Source organism: Stegodyphus dumicola, chromosome 2 (assembly GCF_044657685.1).
Source record: "Stegodyphus dumicola isolate Sdum_Otavi_A_Nest chromosome 2, ASM4465768v1".
Lineage (NCBI taxonomy): Eukaryota > Metazoa > Arthropoda > Arachnida > Araneae > Eresidae > Stegodyphus > Stegodyphus dumicola.
The window spans coordinates 183077117-183093208 of NC_140769.1; the positions used below are offsets into that span (position 1 = coordinate 183077117).

General features: G+C 36.9%; 5 protein-coding genes across 5 annotated transcripts; 2 read left to right on the forward strand and 3 right to left on the reverse strand.

Moving 5' to 3' along the window:
* The first annotated feature begins 308 nt into the window (after positions 1–308).
* On the forward strand, positions 309–1634 carry LOC118201440 (uncharacterized). Its single transcript, XM_035373550.2, has 3 exons — positions 309–424; positions 527–655; positions 763–1634. The coding sequence occupies exons 2-3, from the start codon at positions 527–529 to the stop codon at positions 1612–1614; spliced, it is 981 nt and encodes a 326-aa protein (XP_035229441.2). The 5' UTR covers positions 309–424; the 3' UTR covers positions 1615–1634.
* A 2602-nt stretch (positions 1635–4236) lies between these two features.
* Positions 4237–5319, forward strand: LOC118199207 (uncharacterized protein F54H12.2-like). Its single transcript, XM_035371008.2, has one exon. The coding sequence runs from the start codon at positions 4237–4239 to the stop codon at positions 5317–5319; it is 1083 nt and encodes a 360-aa protein (XP_035226899.2).
* A 4069-nt stretch (positions 5320–9388) lies between these two features.
* LOC118201876 (uncharacterized) lies at positions 9389–11562 on the reverse strand. Its single transcript, XM_085810333.1, has 6 exons — positions 11181–11562; positions 10789–11085; positions 10452–10696; positions 10285–10372; positions 9887–10178; positions 9389–9787 (listed from the first exon to the last, which is right to left on the reverse strand). Exons 1-6 carry the CDS (start codon positions 11439–11441, stop codon positions 9498–9500), a joined length of 1473 nt encoding a protein of 490 aa, XP_085666459.1. The 5' UTR covers positions 11442–11562; the 3' UTR covers positions 9389–9497.
* On the reverse strand, positions 11543–12495 carry LOC146998670 (uncharacterized). Its single transcript, XM_085810334.1, has 3 exons — positions 12140–12495; positions 11981–12061; positions 11543–11878 (listed from the first exon to the last, which is right to left on the reverse strand). The coding sequence occupies exons 1-3, from the start codon at positions 12232–12234 to the stop codon at positions 11575–11577; spliced, it is 480 nt and encodes a 159-aa protein (XP_085666460.1). The 5' UTR covers positions 12235–12495; the 3' UTR covers positions 11543–11574.
* On the reverse strand, positions 12444–15870 carry LOC118205044 (uncharacterized). Its single transcript, XM_085810250.1, has 8 exons — positions 15760–15870; positions 15611–15658; positions 15434–15514; positions 15278–15334; positions 14481–15188; positions 13034–13339; positions 12727–12939; positions 12444–12509 (listed from the first exon to the last, which is right to left on the reverse strand). Exons 1-8 carry the CDS (start codon positions 15790–15792, stop codon positions 12444–12446), a joined length of 1512 nt encoding a protein of 503 aa, XP_085666376.1. The 5' UTR covers positions 15793–15870.
* Positions 15871–16092: the final 222 nt, after the last annotated feature.

The window sequence follows — 16092 nt, forward strand, 5'->3', positions numbered from 1 at the left end:
ACGAGCTCTTACACCACGTGTTTGGAATGACATCATCAGTTTAGGCGTGCTTTTACAAAACGGCATCGGGAGGATGACATCACCTATTCCTGTTTGGGCATGTTATTTTTCAAAATGGCGTCTGCCTTATTACATCTTTATGTGCTTCCGCTTAGGCGAACGAATACATTTTTCTGTGGACCAATCAGATTCTCTGAATAATGGACCAACCGCCTCTTAGCCAATCAGCATTCAGATGAAATAAAGAGTTCCTACCTGATATAGAGTTGTCACGAGAAACGTTCAGCATTTCTTTCCCTGCTCTTGCCTTGAGTGTACGCACATTTTTTGCTTGGACGATCCTTGTTATTTTCTTCATCGGACTTTTATCTGTTTCTTCTCCGCTTCGAATATAGATCAGCTAGGAAACTACAACGCTGCAGAGGTAAGTTACTTTTCGAAAACATACTATTTTTTAGAGTGCTAATCTTTTAAAAATTTATTTGTGAAAGTGCAATGTGGGCTTAATTTGCCTTTTATTTTTCAGATGGAAAATCTATTGGAGAAAGAATCCATGCCTTTGAATGATAAAGTGTTGAGCCATGATGTTCCAAGAGAATCAGATAGCTCTTGTGCCAAAAGAAAAGCAGAAGAAACATCCCATTTCGAGAAAAAAGTACGTATTTACGAAAAGCTTATAAACTTTTTTTTATTTTATGTTACCTCATTTTTATGTAAGTTCTTTTATCTGCCAACCGACTTACCATTTTTTTTCCTTTTCAGCGCAAAGGACTCTTTACCGAAGAGGCTATTCCAAAGGAACTCACTCACATGGGAAACAATGTCTTTGTGGGACTCAGCATTTACAAGGGAAAAGTGACTGTGCACATCCGAGAGTATGCTAAATATGGTAAAGCTTACTATCCGACAAGACGAGGAGTAAACTTTGAGCCATGGTGTTTGAATGTTCTCGTAACCATCATGACAGTGGAGGAACCAGACCTGCTGACACTCAATTTGGAATTGCCCAAGAACATTGTAGTTACATATAAAGATGACTACTTCACTTTGACTCAACTCTCTTCGACAGGAGAGACAAAATGTAGCCTCAGCATTACGACTGCGCAGTGGGAAGAACTGCTAACAAACTTTAGCCGTATCAGTGACATTGTCACCAACCTCGTTTATCAAAGCATGAACTTTTGTGAAGCTTATGAAAGCGTATCCGACGAACCTATTAGTGAGAAAACTCTTCCAGAATCCTTCGATCTTTCTATGGGAAAAGCATGCCTTCAAACTATTCTAAAAACATCGCTTGAAGAGCTCCTTCAGCAGCAAGGAGAACTAAAATATCCCAAGCTCATAGACTGTGAAGAACTCGCTGTTCATAAAACAGAAACTGTGAATTCACTTGCTGTGAGATTACATCCTATAGACATTGCAAGACAATTTTATGGAAATATTTGGGGTGAAGAACCCTATTTAATGTTATTGAAACCTGCTCACTATATCACCAAGGACTTTTTAAAATCTGTATGTTTAACTGATGTATTAAACGAAGTAAGAGAAACTTTTTGTCCAACAAACTTAGAACAGTATGGTGCCTTTGGTACTGAATATTATGAATATTTGTAAAAATAGATGCTCAATAAAATGTTATTTTATTTTACAATGGCCTCATTCTTTGATTCAGACAATCTTTAAATGAAAAAAAAAAAAAGGTATAGTATTGTATTTGTTACATATAGTTTTTATTTAGTACGAACTTATCGATTAGAAAGAATATAAATATGGTTGTTCGTAAACATATATATCATTACTTGTTCAACCTTTAAGTTGTTATGTTCACTTTCTTTCTTGTTTATGTCATATTTATAAAATCTTTATATAGGCGAGTTATTATTTTCCTGTTAAACATATATAAATGAATATCAGTGCACGTTTTGATCATAATAATTGTTGCAATGAACTCAGCTCTAGCTCAGACCTATCGGGATCCTCAGGTCCCCGCGAGTTTCGGGGGTGTTGCTGCTTTACATCGTGCTTTAAAAGGTCGCGTGAAAACAAAAGACATACAGAAATGGTTGAAAACCGAAGATTCTCATACTTTACACAAACCCGTGCGACACAAATTTCCCAGAAACAGAGTTATCGTCGGAGGCTTAAACGAGCAATTTCAATCTGATTTAGTAGATATGCAATCGTTAGCCTCATTTAATAATGGGTACAAATATTTACTGACTTGTATAGATATCCTTTCTAAATATGCCTGGGCTATTCCTCTGAAAGATAAAACATCGGTGTCTATCAAATCTGCTTTCGAAAAGATATTTTCGGAACGTACACCCGAATCTTTGCAAACAGATGCCGGGAAAGAGTTCACCAATAAGCAAGTTCAAGATTTTTTGAAAAAGAAAAACATTCACTTTTTTACGACACATAATGCAACCAAAGCTTCTGTCGTGGAAAGATTTAATCGCACCCTTAAAACTAAAATGTGGAAATAATTTACTGAAATGAATACACGAAAATATATTGATGTTATAGATCAATTGATATCCAGTTATAACAATACATGGCATCGAAGTATTAAGACGGAACCCTCATCGGTTACATTACAAAATCAAGAAAAAATTTGGAAAAGATTGTACGATCAGAAATCAGTAAAAAACATGTTCCTACCGATTTAAAGATTGGAGACACGGTGCGCATCAGCCGAGCAAAAATGCTGTTCGAGAAAGGATATGAACAAAACTGGACAAGAGAAATTTTTACAATCTATAAAATTATTCGGAGGACTCCTGTCGTCTACAAACTGAAAGATTTAGCAGGAGAAGTCATACAAGGGACCTTTTACAAACAAGAACTTCAAAAGGTTTCCGACTCTGGTTATTAGCCGGTAGAAAAAGTTTTGAAAAAGAGGAAACGTCGAGGGAAAGTGGAATATTTTGTGAAATTTCAGGGGTACCCCGAAAGCTTCAATGCTTGGGTAGAAGATGTTAGGATGCTATAAAAGGCCTGTACATTCTGCTTACCTCTCATTTGAAGAAACATGTCTTTCTTTATCACACTGATCAGCGACAGCTCCATGCGCTTTTTCCCAGACAACAAAATATCGCAATTTACCACTCAGCTTCCTACGCGATTGATTTAAATAATCAGTGGGAATTATCTCTTGTGGACTTTATTTACCCTCACACGTGGTATAACGTCCGAAAAGACAAAAATTTATTTGGATTTGATTTAGGAGATGGAAAACTGGAAGGGAGAAGAGTTCCTCCAGGATGTTATGAAACGATACCAGATTTATTAAAAGCCATGAAAATACCCTCCCATAAAAATAAGATTGAATCCAGTTATCATCCTGTCACGAAAAAAGTGACCATTAAGACGGACGAAAAATGCAGTGTCATTCTTCATGAAGGATTAGCTGAACTTTTAGGATTCGAGCCTGGTGTTTACAAAGGATTGGAGCAAAGTCCTTTTGTAGCCGATTTAAAAGCCTCTTTTCCTGTCATGTATGTATATTGTGATCTCGTAGAGCCTCAAATCATTGGAGATGTACAAGCTCCGTTGCTAAAAATTGTCACGGTGGAAGGAAATGATGGGGATATCATAAACGCTCATTATCCCAGACCCTTTTACCTGCCAGTCATTCGTCAGCAGTTTCAGACTATACATATTGACATAAGACTTCACTCTGGAGATTTAGTGCCGTTCGAAAGAGGCAAAGTATTTCTTGTATTGCATTTTCGCCTCAGACAAATTCTATAAAAGAAGCATCCATTTGAAAATCCATTTCATTTGAATTGTGTATGCAAGAATAGAAGCATCAAAATGAGAGTGCCTTATACGTGTTGTACGAAAAAATTTGAAGATTATTTTGTAGCTCAAACTGAAAATGGGCTACCTTACTATCAAGGAACCATTTTACAGAAAGGTTATGGGATTGGTGGATTTTTTGCAAAACTGTTTCGCAGTGCCATGCCTTTTTTGATGAGGGGGGCAAAGACAGTGGGAAAAGAAGCTTTACGGACTGGAACACAGATTGCGAATGACGTATTGTCGGGCGAAAATTTCAATGTGTCCCTCAAAACCAGATCTAAAGAAGCTGAAAAAAAAAATAGCGAGGAAAGCAGTTCAGAAAGCAGACGAGATGATCGGTCATGGAAGGTTTAAAAGGAAGTGCAAAACCCCCAAACGCTTGATTTCGTCTAAAGCCAGGAAGGTGTCACGACGTGATATTTTTGACTCGTAATGGCTTTCCTGTTAAAAGATTCTCCAGAATGCGCAAAATCCGAATTGGATTTATTTTCGTTACCTCCCACTCAAACAGTGATAGAAAAAGGTCAGTGGGTTGAATTTCATCCATTAGCCAATGTGTCGGAAGGAAGTCCTGTTGAATTCAATGTTTCTGGAAGCGGAGACGAATACTTTGACTTATCACAGACACAACTCTATGTGAAGGTGAAAATTTTAAAAAGTGATGGCAAGCCTATCACCGCTGAAAGTAAAGTAGGACCTGTCAATCTGTTTTTACATTCCATGTTTTCACAAGTGGATATTAGTTTAAATGAAAGACTCGTTTCTACCAGTAATAACACTTATCCCTACAGAGCCATGATAGAAAAATTACTGAATCATGGATTTGATACGAAAACTTCGCAACTTTCATCAGAATTGTTTTTTAAAGATACAGCAGGACGTATGAATGTTTTTGATACTCAAGATACTCAGCCGAACGAAGGATTCAACCAACGAGCAGAATTGTTTAAACTGAGTGCCTCAGTCGATATGATTGGCCGGTTGCATTTGGATATGTTTCATCAAGAAAGACTTTTGTTGAATATGGTGGATATGAAGATTAAACTCAAACGCAGCAAACCCGAATTTTGTTTACTGGGAGATGGTGAATTTAAAGTCGTACTCGAACATGCTTCGTTGTTTGTAAGAAAAGTGAGAGTTAGCCCTGGTGATAATATGAACTTTATCGGCGTTTATGTAGATGGTCAACCGGTACCTCATAATCCTCTTCAACCTAATTTTGAGAAAAACCATTTTATACGAGCTTATCAGAATTTATTTACAAATGCAGACGACCGAGGACTTTACCTTTCAAGATCAGAATTTTCAAAGGGATATTCCTTATTTCGCTTCGATTTGTCACCTGATCTTTGTGATGGCTCTCATTTAAATCTGATTCGACACAGCAACTTAAGATTAGAAATAAAATTTGACAGTCCTTTAGAACAAACTGTTACCTTATTAGTGTATGCTGAATTTGAAGATTTGATAGAAATCAATAAAGCTCGAAATATTCTGTATGATTTTGGAAACTGATGAATTCATCACAGATTCATCAAATCTTATCTCGAGATCCTATTTCTTCGAGATATTATGCGGGTATTTTCCCATCTGACAAAATACCTGTGATTCAAAATTTTCCCTGTGCACTGATGCTGAATACGGACAAGCATGATGAAAAAGGAACTCATTGGCTAGCTGTCTACCTTGCAGATCAACAGACTCTTGAATTTTTCGACTCTTATGGACTCCCTCCCGAAGTATATGGAGAAGATATCGCATCCTTTGTCAAGAAATATCGTCATGTTCGCTGGAACAAGATTTCGCTTCAAAGTTTAACTTCTAATGTATGTGGACAATATTGTATTTATTTTATTATTAAACGATGTCAAGGACTCTGTATGGAACTCATTGTATCACCGTTAACCGGAAAGAATTATGATTTCCGAATATTTCAATTTGTCAAGAAAAGATATGGTGTAAACATGATTTTTAAAAAATAAAGTTGTTTTAATTTTAAAAATTGTGTCTTGTATTTCTTTTGTGTTGTTTCTACATATATTTAAACAAAACTCGTGTAACAACAATTTAGATAACACATTTTGGGGTATAAAAGGGCTCTCCATACACAGTGTGTTAAACATCACGAACATGGAAAGACAAAAAATTGTTGTTGTTATTTTAGTTTTGTGGATTTTTTCAAGTATGGCCCTCCTAATTTGGACTCATCTCCAATGGACATCTAAACAAGATTTCAACTGTTTTCAAAATAAAACAACACTTGACATTTATAAAATTTATCAAAAGATTGATTCAATAGGTTTTATCAAGTGCCACGAGTTTTCCAATTTTTATTTAAATCACACACATTGCGGAGAAACAATTTGTGAATGCGTTCAAAGCTCTTTAAATGTTTTCAAAAATCACTGTTTGGAATTTACGAAAAATATTGTGGATTCAAGGAGCGAATGTCTTCTGATTGCCAATATACTTAAAGGCTGCTTAGAGATTTTCTGTAAAGTATAAAAGTCAATATTTTCTTGTTCCTGTCATTTACAAAAATGGAACTGCCCAAGTTAGTACACCCTTCGACTTGTCTTCTGAGCGGACCCACAGGATCGGGAAAAACATTTTTTGCGAAGAAATTGATAGATCATAAAATGTTCCATCCTATGCCAACTCATATTATTTATTGCTACGGCAGTTATCAACCTCTTTTTAATTCCATGAAAAATGTTAAATTTGAAGAAGGATTACCATCTAACCTGCAGACTCTCCAAAATGCTTTAATTATTATAGACGATTTAATGTCTGAACTAGCAAGCGATACCCGTTTAAGCAAACTTTTTACAAAAAGAAGTCATCACTGAAACCTTTCAGTCATTTTTATAACGCAAAATTTTTTTCACCAAGGCAAAGAGATGAGAAATATTCATTTAAATTCCCATTACCTTGTCTTATACAAAAATCCTCGAGATAAAAGTCAAATTATGCCTTTAGCTAGACAAATGTTCCCCGGAAAAGTAAAGGCCTTTCAAGAAATTTTTCAAGATGCTACTTCAGCCCCTTTCAGTTACTTGTTGATTGATTTACGACCTGAAACAAGTGAAACGTATCGCCTTCATACCATACATTTTTACAAAAGTTATTTTCAAAATCCAAATGGTAAGGTGGTCACGTCCTGCTGGATTACCCTTTTATCCAACACAATTCTGTACAGTTTTGTTTCCGGTTTATTCACCACCTTTCTTCTCTTCGCTTCTCGGGTGATTTTGCAGGGGTTGTGGAGAGAGATGATCTCACTTCGGTCGAGGCTGCAGACCAGACTTTTAATGGCTTCAAAATTCAGCAACTGGGAATTCCGGAAGTTCAATGAAAATCCTCGGACTTTGCAGCAGGTTTTCTCAGTGGCCGTCTGGTATGCGTAGTTTTTCGGTCCTCCTGAAAAAATAAAACATCATGAGAAAAAAAGAGATAATAGAAAAAACATTAAACATTTTTGGTACATATTAAATAAGGAACTTTTCAAAGGTGTTTACCTAACACGAAGGTTTTGATAACATCTCCATCCAGTTCGTCGGTAAATTCTCCTAAGAAGTTTCCTAAGGGGGGATCGTTGCAACCATTCGAGGCATAGATGATGGAATCTGTGTCGTGATACAGGACGTCTCGACCCAGCTTCTCCATTTCACTATACAGCTTGAGACGAGCCCAAGCTGTCGTAAAAGTTGCTAGAAAAATGTTGGTCGAGGCATCCTGCGGTACAAACTCCTTTGAAGATTCCCAGCAAATGGCAGCCACCTCAGGCGTGGGAAGAAAGACATCCTTGATCTGAAAATAAAAGAAGAATCATAAGTTAACAGTTCAAAATAGTTATGAGTTAACAGTTTGAAACACACTAAGCTTATAGATGGATAAAATCGATAAGAAAACTTACTTTTTTAGTAGGATCCGCCAACATCTTATTAAAGTCTGGCATCTTTCCTGGGGATAAATACTATGTCTACTAGCCCCGATAGTTCATTTCAGTTTGAGACGTCGAATGGCTAACATGTCTTCTCCCATCGTGATCGATTTCGAAGGCTTTCAATGGATGCCTCATTGCTACGTTGTTAAAGAATTAGCCTTGTATTCTGTGCATGAAGGATATCACAGTTGATGGTCATTTTTACCTCCTCAACCTTGGAAAACATTATCACGATCTCAGCAAAAGTGTTTTGCCTGGGTCACAAGAAATCGTCATCACATGAACTGGAGTGAGGGTGTATTACCTTATACTCATCTTCGTATTATTTTGCAATATTTGTCATCTGTTTACTCTGTCATATACGTGAAAGGGTTAGAAAAGAAATTATTTTTAGAAAATTTATTAGGTAGAGACATCATAAGTTTAGATTGTCCTAAGATAGAAAATTTTAAAAAGAAAAGTTCTTTAATATGTTCGATTCATGCAAATGGATTTAATTGCTGTGCTTTAACCAAAGCAGCTGGATTTGCGACCTATATAAAAGAAAGTGTGCAAGAAAAAGAGCTCATTTGTCATCAGAATGTCTCATCAGAAGGATGTGGATTATTTAAAACTGTTAGGGAAAAGTCGGACAAAAGCAGCTCTACTGAAAAAGTGCCCAAATCATCTCATCAAATCAGTTTGTGAATGAGTTTTAAATCTTCTAAAAGGAAACGTACCCATCACAAAACGCGTCAAAAATCGACTCACCCCATTCAAAAGAACTTTAAGAAAGCTAGCGGACAAAAAAGTACCTCTTTTTAAGAAAAGGCGTCTTTTGGTTCAAAAAGGTGACGGTTTCCTATCTTTCCTGATTCCTGCAGCTGTCAGTGTCTTATCCTCTCTTATCCATGGAACACAGTAAGAAATTTGCGCTGGTACCCCTGGATCGTATGCACCAGTTTGAAGATGAACATTTGAGTGATTTAGATACCCAAATTCAAAACATCTTAAAAAAGAAAATGGACGATGAAGAAAAGTCTAAATTGTACATCCAAGTTCTGCAAAAGTATGTTACATTTCCTCATGTGAACACTTCCGAAGAACAACCGCCTGAACAACGTTCTGAGAAGATATAGAAAAAGAAATTATGCAAACAGTTCCTGTGAAGCAGAAAAGAACGGCACAGAAAATAATAGATTTTCTAAAAGAGCATCAGATTTCCTGGACACAGAATAAAGAACTCATTCTAGATGATCATGTGTTTTCTGGCTCTGACATTGTTCAGTTGATAAACTTTCTGTTGAGAAATAGAACTCAAAAACCTTTTGCCTTTGAACAGTTTAAAAATGTACTGAATGTTAACAACTTTCCTCAAGACTTTGTCAAAAACAAACATTTAATGAATGTAAAAACTATGTATGCTAGACCTAAAAGAAAATCCTCTTCGCAGCTGTGGCTAAAATTGTAATGACATGTGTAATACTTTGAGATATGAATAAAAGTTAATTTCTGATTATTTGTGTTATGTTTTTCTTTCTAATTAAACTAACATATAATAATAATTTTTGAAAAAATATAACAATTTTCTTAAAACAATAAAAACTTACCTTTCATGCCATTCTTTGAAAAAAGAAAAAACACCATAATTTTCAAACTTCTGTTTATTTTTTATCTAAATAAGTTTTTACACACAAATACTGTGCATAACATCTTTTTACACACAAACATTTTTTGTACATACCATACATTTTTACAAAAGTTATTTTCAAAATCCAAATGGTAAGGTGGTCAAGTCCTGTTGGATTACCCTTTTATCCAACACAATTCTGTACAGTTTTGTTTCCGGTTTATTCACCACCTTTCTTCTCTTCGCTTCTCGGGTGATTTTGCAGGGGTTGTGGAGAGAGATGATCTCACTTCGGTCGAGGCTGCAGACCAGACTTTTAATGGCTTCAAAATTCAGCAACTGGGAATTCCGGAAGTTCAATGAAAATCCTCGGACTTTGCAGCAGGTTTTCCCAGTGGCCGTCTGGTATGCGTAGTTTTTCGGTCCTCCTGAAAAAATAAAACATCATGAGAAAAAAAGAGATAATAGAAAAAACATTAAACATTTTTTGGTACATATTAAATAAGGAACTTTTTAAAGGTGTTTACCTAACACGAAGGTTTTGATAACATCTCCATCCAGTTCGTCGGTAAATTCTCCTAAGAAGTTTCCTAAGGGGGGATCGTTGCAACCATTCGAGGCATAGATGATGGAATCTGTGTCGTGATACAGGACGTCTCGACCCAGCTTCTCCATTTCACTATACAGCTTGAGACGAGCCCAAGCTGTCGTAAAAGTTGCTAGAAAAATGTTGGTCGAGGCATCCTGCGGTACAAACTCCTTTGAAGATTCCCAGCAAATGGCAGCCACCTCAGGCGTGGGAAGAAAGACATCCTTGATCTGAAAATAAAAGAAGAATCATAAGTTAACAGTTCAAAATAGTTGTGAGTTAACAGTTTGAAACACACTAAGCTTATAGATGGATAAAATCGATAAGAAAACTTACTTTTTTAGTAGGATCCGCCAACATCTTATTAAAGTCTGGCACCGTATGTACGTAGGTCAGTTGGGCTTTGTTGACGTTCATGCCCCATCTGAAACAAAAATTCAACATAAATCACAAAGAATTAAAAATGTTTACAAAAAGTTTAAGTCCAAAAGAAATCATCTTACCTGTCCCAGAAACTGTTCAGGGCCAGCTTGGCAACTTGTCTACGCCCAGGGTTCTTGGAAATCTTTTCAGCGTCCAACTTGACGCCCTCTCTTTCTTCATACTGGCGAATGTACTTCAGTCTGGCTTCTTCCGTCAGACACTCCGAAGGCCAACCGCTACTTTCCTGTTTGATCTTCAGAAAGAGATCAATGTAGAAACGAAACAGGGAAGTAGACGATTCTTTGAAATGATAGACTTCGTAAATCTAGAAAATAAAGAATAAATTTCAGTTATGACAAAAGATTTTAAATAAATTTGGGTTATGACAAATAATTTAAATAATCTTTGAATACTTACATGTGTGACGCGGTAACCTTTCTTTATCGCCAGCTTGACTTCTTCCGATACCCACGTTCCGATAAGAGCTCTTTCATCGTCTGTGTGGGTACAGGAAGACTGAGACTGTAGAAAGGCACAAGTCCGACACAGGGGGAACATGAGCTTCTTCCTACACCGATAGGGCAGTACCGGGAGATAGAGATTCTGAGGAGGAATCACACGGCACTGGATAAGTCCAAAGTAATTTTCTATATCCCCAAAGCTTTCCGTAATGATTGTTGGATGTCCTACAGGGTAGACGCAATATTTGTTCACCTGTGAAATAAAACAAAGTCAAAAAAACATACATAAAAATCAGAAAAAACACATCATCCATGAAAAGGTTTTAAAATAATAAAAAAAGTACGAACCCATGGATAGAGGGATGTGAAATCCACATATTTAGCGTCTCCCTCGTGGAACAATTTGAGGGCATTGGTCCGTCCTCCGAAAAATGAGTCTCGAGGATTACGCCGGTCCCTCAGATGGTGTTGCTCCAGGAAAGTTTGGAGATCCGGATTTTCCTCCTCTTTTTCTCTCTGAAACGCATGCTCCCACATTTCTATGACGTGGAAACCCTGGGTGCGAAGCTTTCGTGTGGTCTCTTCCGTTTTCTCTCGCAACGTTGTCATGGAAACCCCTTTTAGCGGATGAATGACATCACCGTCATAACAGGAACTACACCCGTGGAAGAAAGAGCCCTAAAATAATACAAATATATTAATAGTGTTCCACATGTAAATTAACATTAAAAGTGTAAAATCATTAAAAAAGAATCACATAGAAAAAGAAATGGTTATATTTTCTTACCTGAAACTGATAGATGGTTTGAGTTGCTTGGCAGAAACCGTCTACCGAGATTCCGGCGATTCTGTGCTCTCCGGAACCATTCAACGCATGTTGAATGGCAATGCCTTCCGAAGCAGCAACAAAGTCCAACCACCGGATCGAATCAGGGCTGTAATTCGTGGAGTTGACGTAGCCGTGTGTGGGTACCATGGCAATCGTGTTAGGCTGAATGTGGCCACTCCGATACGTTGCCATACACGCTGACGCAATGGTCACGTATCTGAAAAGAAAAAAAGAACAATTTCATGAGCATGATTAGTCTATAAGAACATAACTGTAAACATGATCATTACTGTATAAAATAATTAAGAAAATAACTTACTGGAATAGATCCACATTCGCCACATCCAAAAACTGGGCTCGAAACTCCAGACAACAGCGGCGAAGAATATCCACGTCCGATCTATGAATATAAAAAGAAAATGTTAAATATACGAAACATAAAATATAAAATTAAAGCAAGAAAAAGGAAAAAACATACCTGCAATAGGCCAGCATCTCGTCTTGAAAATTGAACACATCCCCCTTGTGTTCGTCATGCCAGGACAGAAATGCTTGTCGGGCTGAAGTGCTCATGGTATCCGGGCTGTAATAGTGGGGGTCCGGTAGCGGTCCGACATAACTCTGGTTTTCCTTCGAGTTAGAGATGAGGGAAGTATCCTTTCTTTAACTCGCTGAGACCGAAGCACCCCGGTAGTTTGGCCAACGCCATCGGTAAAAAGTTTAACGAGTCTATGACCCGAATATTGAGACTGGGGTGTCTTACACTCATGATCATAGACCCGTTAGGGATCACCTCCGGCGCTGTGCCTTGCTCCAGGAGCCAGGCCATCCCGAACTGCCCATCGAACCTGTAAGTAAAAAAATATTATGAATAATATTGAAAGCATAGTCATAATTAAAGCATGCAAATTATAGGATTTTAACTAACCCTTTCATGTTGTGTGCCACGGCGGTGAAGCCCTTGTGCTCTGTAGAGAACAGCCAGACGCAGAAATCTTGGCATGCTTCGTAACCCGGGAACACCTTTTCAGTGCCGTCGGCATACTGAGCCACCGCGAAATTTACGAGATGCTCCCCCGAAGACTGGTCCGTTTCAAAGTCAAAAAAGATGAACTTGTCCTCGGACTTCTTCGGAGCAACACGACGCAAATAACAGCGGTGCTCAGCAGCCACGACAAACTGACCGCAAGACGGACATTTGGTGGTACCGCACTTATGCAGATCTTTAGGGCAATCCCGCCTCCGGATCACTTGGCAGCAGTCCCTGCACTGGTATACCTGTAACGACAATAATTTTTTTTAACATAACAATTTTGAGAAAATTATATGATAAATAACTTTGGTCATTAACATATATTTTCAAAACACTTACCCTATCGCAAAGTGAAAAGTCTTGGTTTCCAGTGAGGGCTTTGTGTGCTGCATAACAGGCATCGGATCGGCAGAGACGGTCACAGTCCGGGCATCGTTGGGGCTGGCCTGGAAAGCAATCAGTCCTTAGGCATATAGGGCACGCATTGGCACATCTATGGCTTTCCGGATGATCATACGGCTTTTCATATGCTGTGCAATAATGGTTGCAACCAAAAAACCCTTTCAGGGACTTAATGACATCATAATGTCCATCGTGAAGCCACAAATTGATCCGTTGTGCCCTCTCTCTTCCTTTGTACACCACCTAAGATACAGCAAGACAAAAACAAAATTCTCTTGAATTCCAAAAAATCAAAGTAAAACCAGTTTTTAACATTTAATTGCATACATAAAGCAATCTAAAAATTCCTAATGCATTTAACATCGAAAGTAATTACATACATATATGTTAAAGTAAAACAAAAAAAATTTTCATCGTGAATTCATTTTTTATAGTTTAAAGTTTTAACATCTTAATGAATTGTGTGCATGCATAAAATGAATCTAAAAATAAAAAATTCTTCATGCATTTTTTTTTACAAGTCATATTTTTAACATCGAAGCGAACCGCATTCATGCATGCATTTATGCATAAAATTTAACGCAATCTAAAAAATTCGCCATGCATTCAGTTTTACAAGTTAAAGTTTTAACATTTAAATGATCAGAAATATATGCCTAAATGTTCACTTTTTGCTATATTTTTAACATAGAAACAAATTGCCTTTGTGCATACATGTAAATAAAATCTAAAAAGTTAAAGTATTCTAAAAATAAAAATTTTTAAAAGTGAAAGTTTTAACGAATTGCATACATAAAATAAGAAATTAATCTAACAATTTTATGTAAACTAAAATCTCACTATGCATTTAATTTGTACAAGGTATATTTTTTAACATCGAAGCGAACTGCATACATTCATGGATTCTATGCGTGAATATGCATAAAATATAATCTTAAAATTTAGAGCAAGTCAAAAATTCACCATGCGTTCAATTTTGACAAATTATATTTTTTAACATGGAAATGAAAAATGCATCATGCAGAAATTTTTCTCTAAAAATCATTCAAAAATCGGACATTTTAGAAATCAGTTTTTAACTGCTATATTTTTTAACATGTATACGAATGATATGTATGCATAAAAGTTAATCTTAAAATTTAAAGTTCACTGTGCATTTTGTCAAATTATATTTTTAACATGGAAACAAATTGCCTGCATGTATAAACTATAATGTGCGCATCTCAAATTTTAAAACTATTCATTACCAAAATAAATTTTACAGTTTGTCACATAAAAAAGAAGTTAAATCAAATTACGATTTTAAAATAAATATGTAGAAAAGGTTTAGGTAATTTAAGGCTAATATTTATAAGCAGAAATATCTTGAGAAAAACTGACTTACCTGATTCAAATTTTCCGATGAGAAGACTGCAATTTGAGTATCCAGGTGCTCTTCAAATCTGGCAATTTCGGTAAATGTGCAGGGACCTAGAGGCACATTTGCGGCCACATGGAGTTCCTTGGCCCTGTTCACAAGAGCTGGCCGACTGCGATTTCTCATGGCATTGATGGCACTCGTATCTTTTTTCAAATGTGCTAAGGCATACGCAATGGCTTTGGCACAGCACAGTCCTTCCTCATCGTACGGAATAGACAAAATAGACTGTTTTCTCAATCTGCCTATGGAGATATTGATGACTCTCCGATTTCCTCCGGCACCCACAGGTCGTCTGATGGTGATGACATCCACCGCGAATCCTGAATCTAGCTCAATTTTGTCTTTCGACTGCAACACTTTCATCACGGCAGCCAGAATCTTTTCCACTGTTAAAGTCGAAACTGTCATGAGGGAAGTACTTATCGGTTTATCCAGCCCTTCTGCTTGGATACAAAATCGGATGAGGTCCGAGGGACCCAGATTAGTTGTCGTTCGGCGAATGAGCTGCTCAAACAGTTCCCGGACGGTGTCCGGAATTCGGACCATCGGGATGCGTTGTACGTTCTGAGGCAGCCGTTCCATATCTATACTAGCTCGGAAGGTAATCTCCTCGGCCTGATATTTATGGTTTCGGCGACGAGACTTTTCTTCGAGCACAATCGCCTCATCGATCTGAAAAATAAAAATAAGTTTCAGTAATAATGAAACATTTTCAAAAAGACATTATTTTAATAAATAATGCAAAAAAGAAAAATACACACCGAACGTTCATCGGAACCAGCCATAAAAACAGACCCACGAGCTGATGACGGAGAAGTCTAAAAATAAATAAATGCATTTTTAATACTGAGAAAAAATATTCTAATAAAATCTAAAAATGCTGAAATACTTAAATAAAGATATACTTAAATATTTACCTCAAATCCGGAGCCCACTTGATAATACAAGGGTAGATCCATAGGATTTTCCAGAAAAATCTGATCCACTTCATCGATTAACTATCAAAATAAAATAAAATACGTTTAAAATACATTCAAATAGTAATAAAATACGTTAAATAAAAAAGTGCGTTAAAAATACGTGTAAAAACTTACATCGTCATCTGAGTCCCGAAAAGGAAAGTCAGGATCTTCAAACAGGACCTGGCAATTAAAAATTTAAATAAATAAAAGATTCAAAAAGAAATAAAATTCGTGTTTAAAATAGTAATCTAGACATTAAGTACAAGCGAAAAAATACTTACATTAGATGCAGAATAAGTTCGTTTAGCAGACATCGTGTACAAGAAAACGAAATGGCGCAGGAAAATGACAGAATCAAAATGACGTTCACTCAGCAAGAATCAGAGTAGAAATGATGAAATCGTGAAAGCTAGCGAATTTATAGGCGATATATAAGAAACAAACACGCTGATTGGCTGAAATAAGATAGATATTGTTAGCGGAATGCTGATTGGTTGTTAAGATTGTATACGTTCGCCACGGCGGATGCAGAAAGCGTGAAGCGGTTTCGACAGGCTGCAACGTGAAAGAGATGACGTTTACCTGTTCCCCCCCAGCCTATGACGTCATGGTGA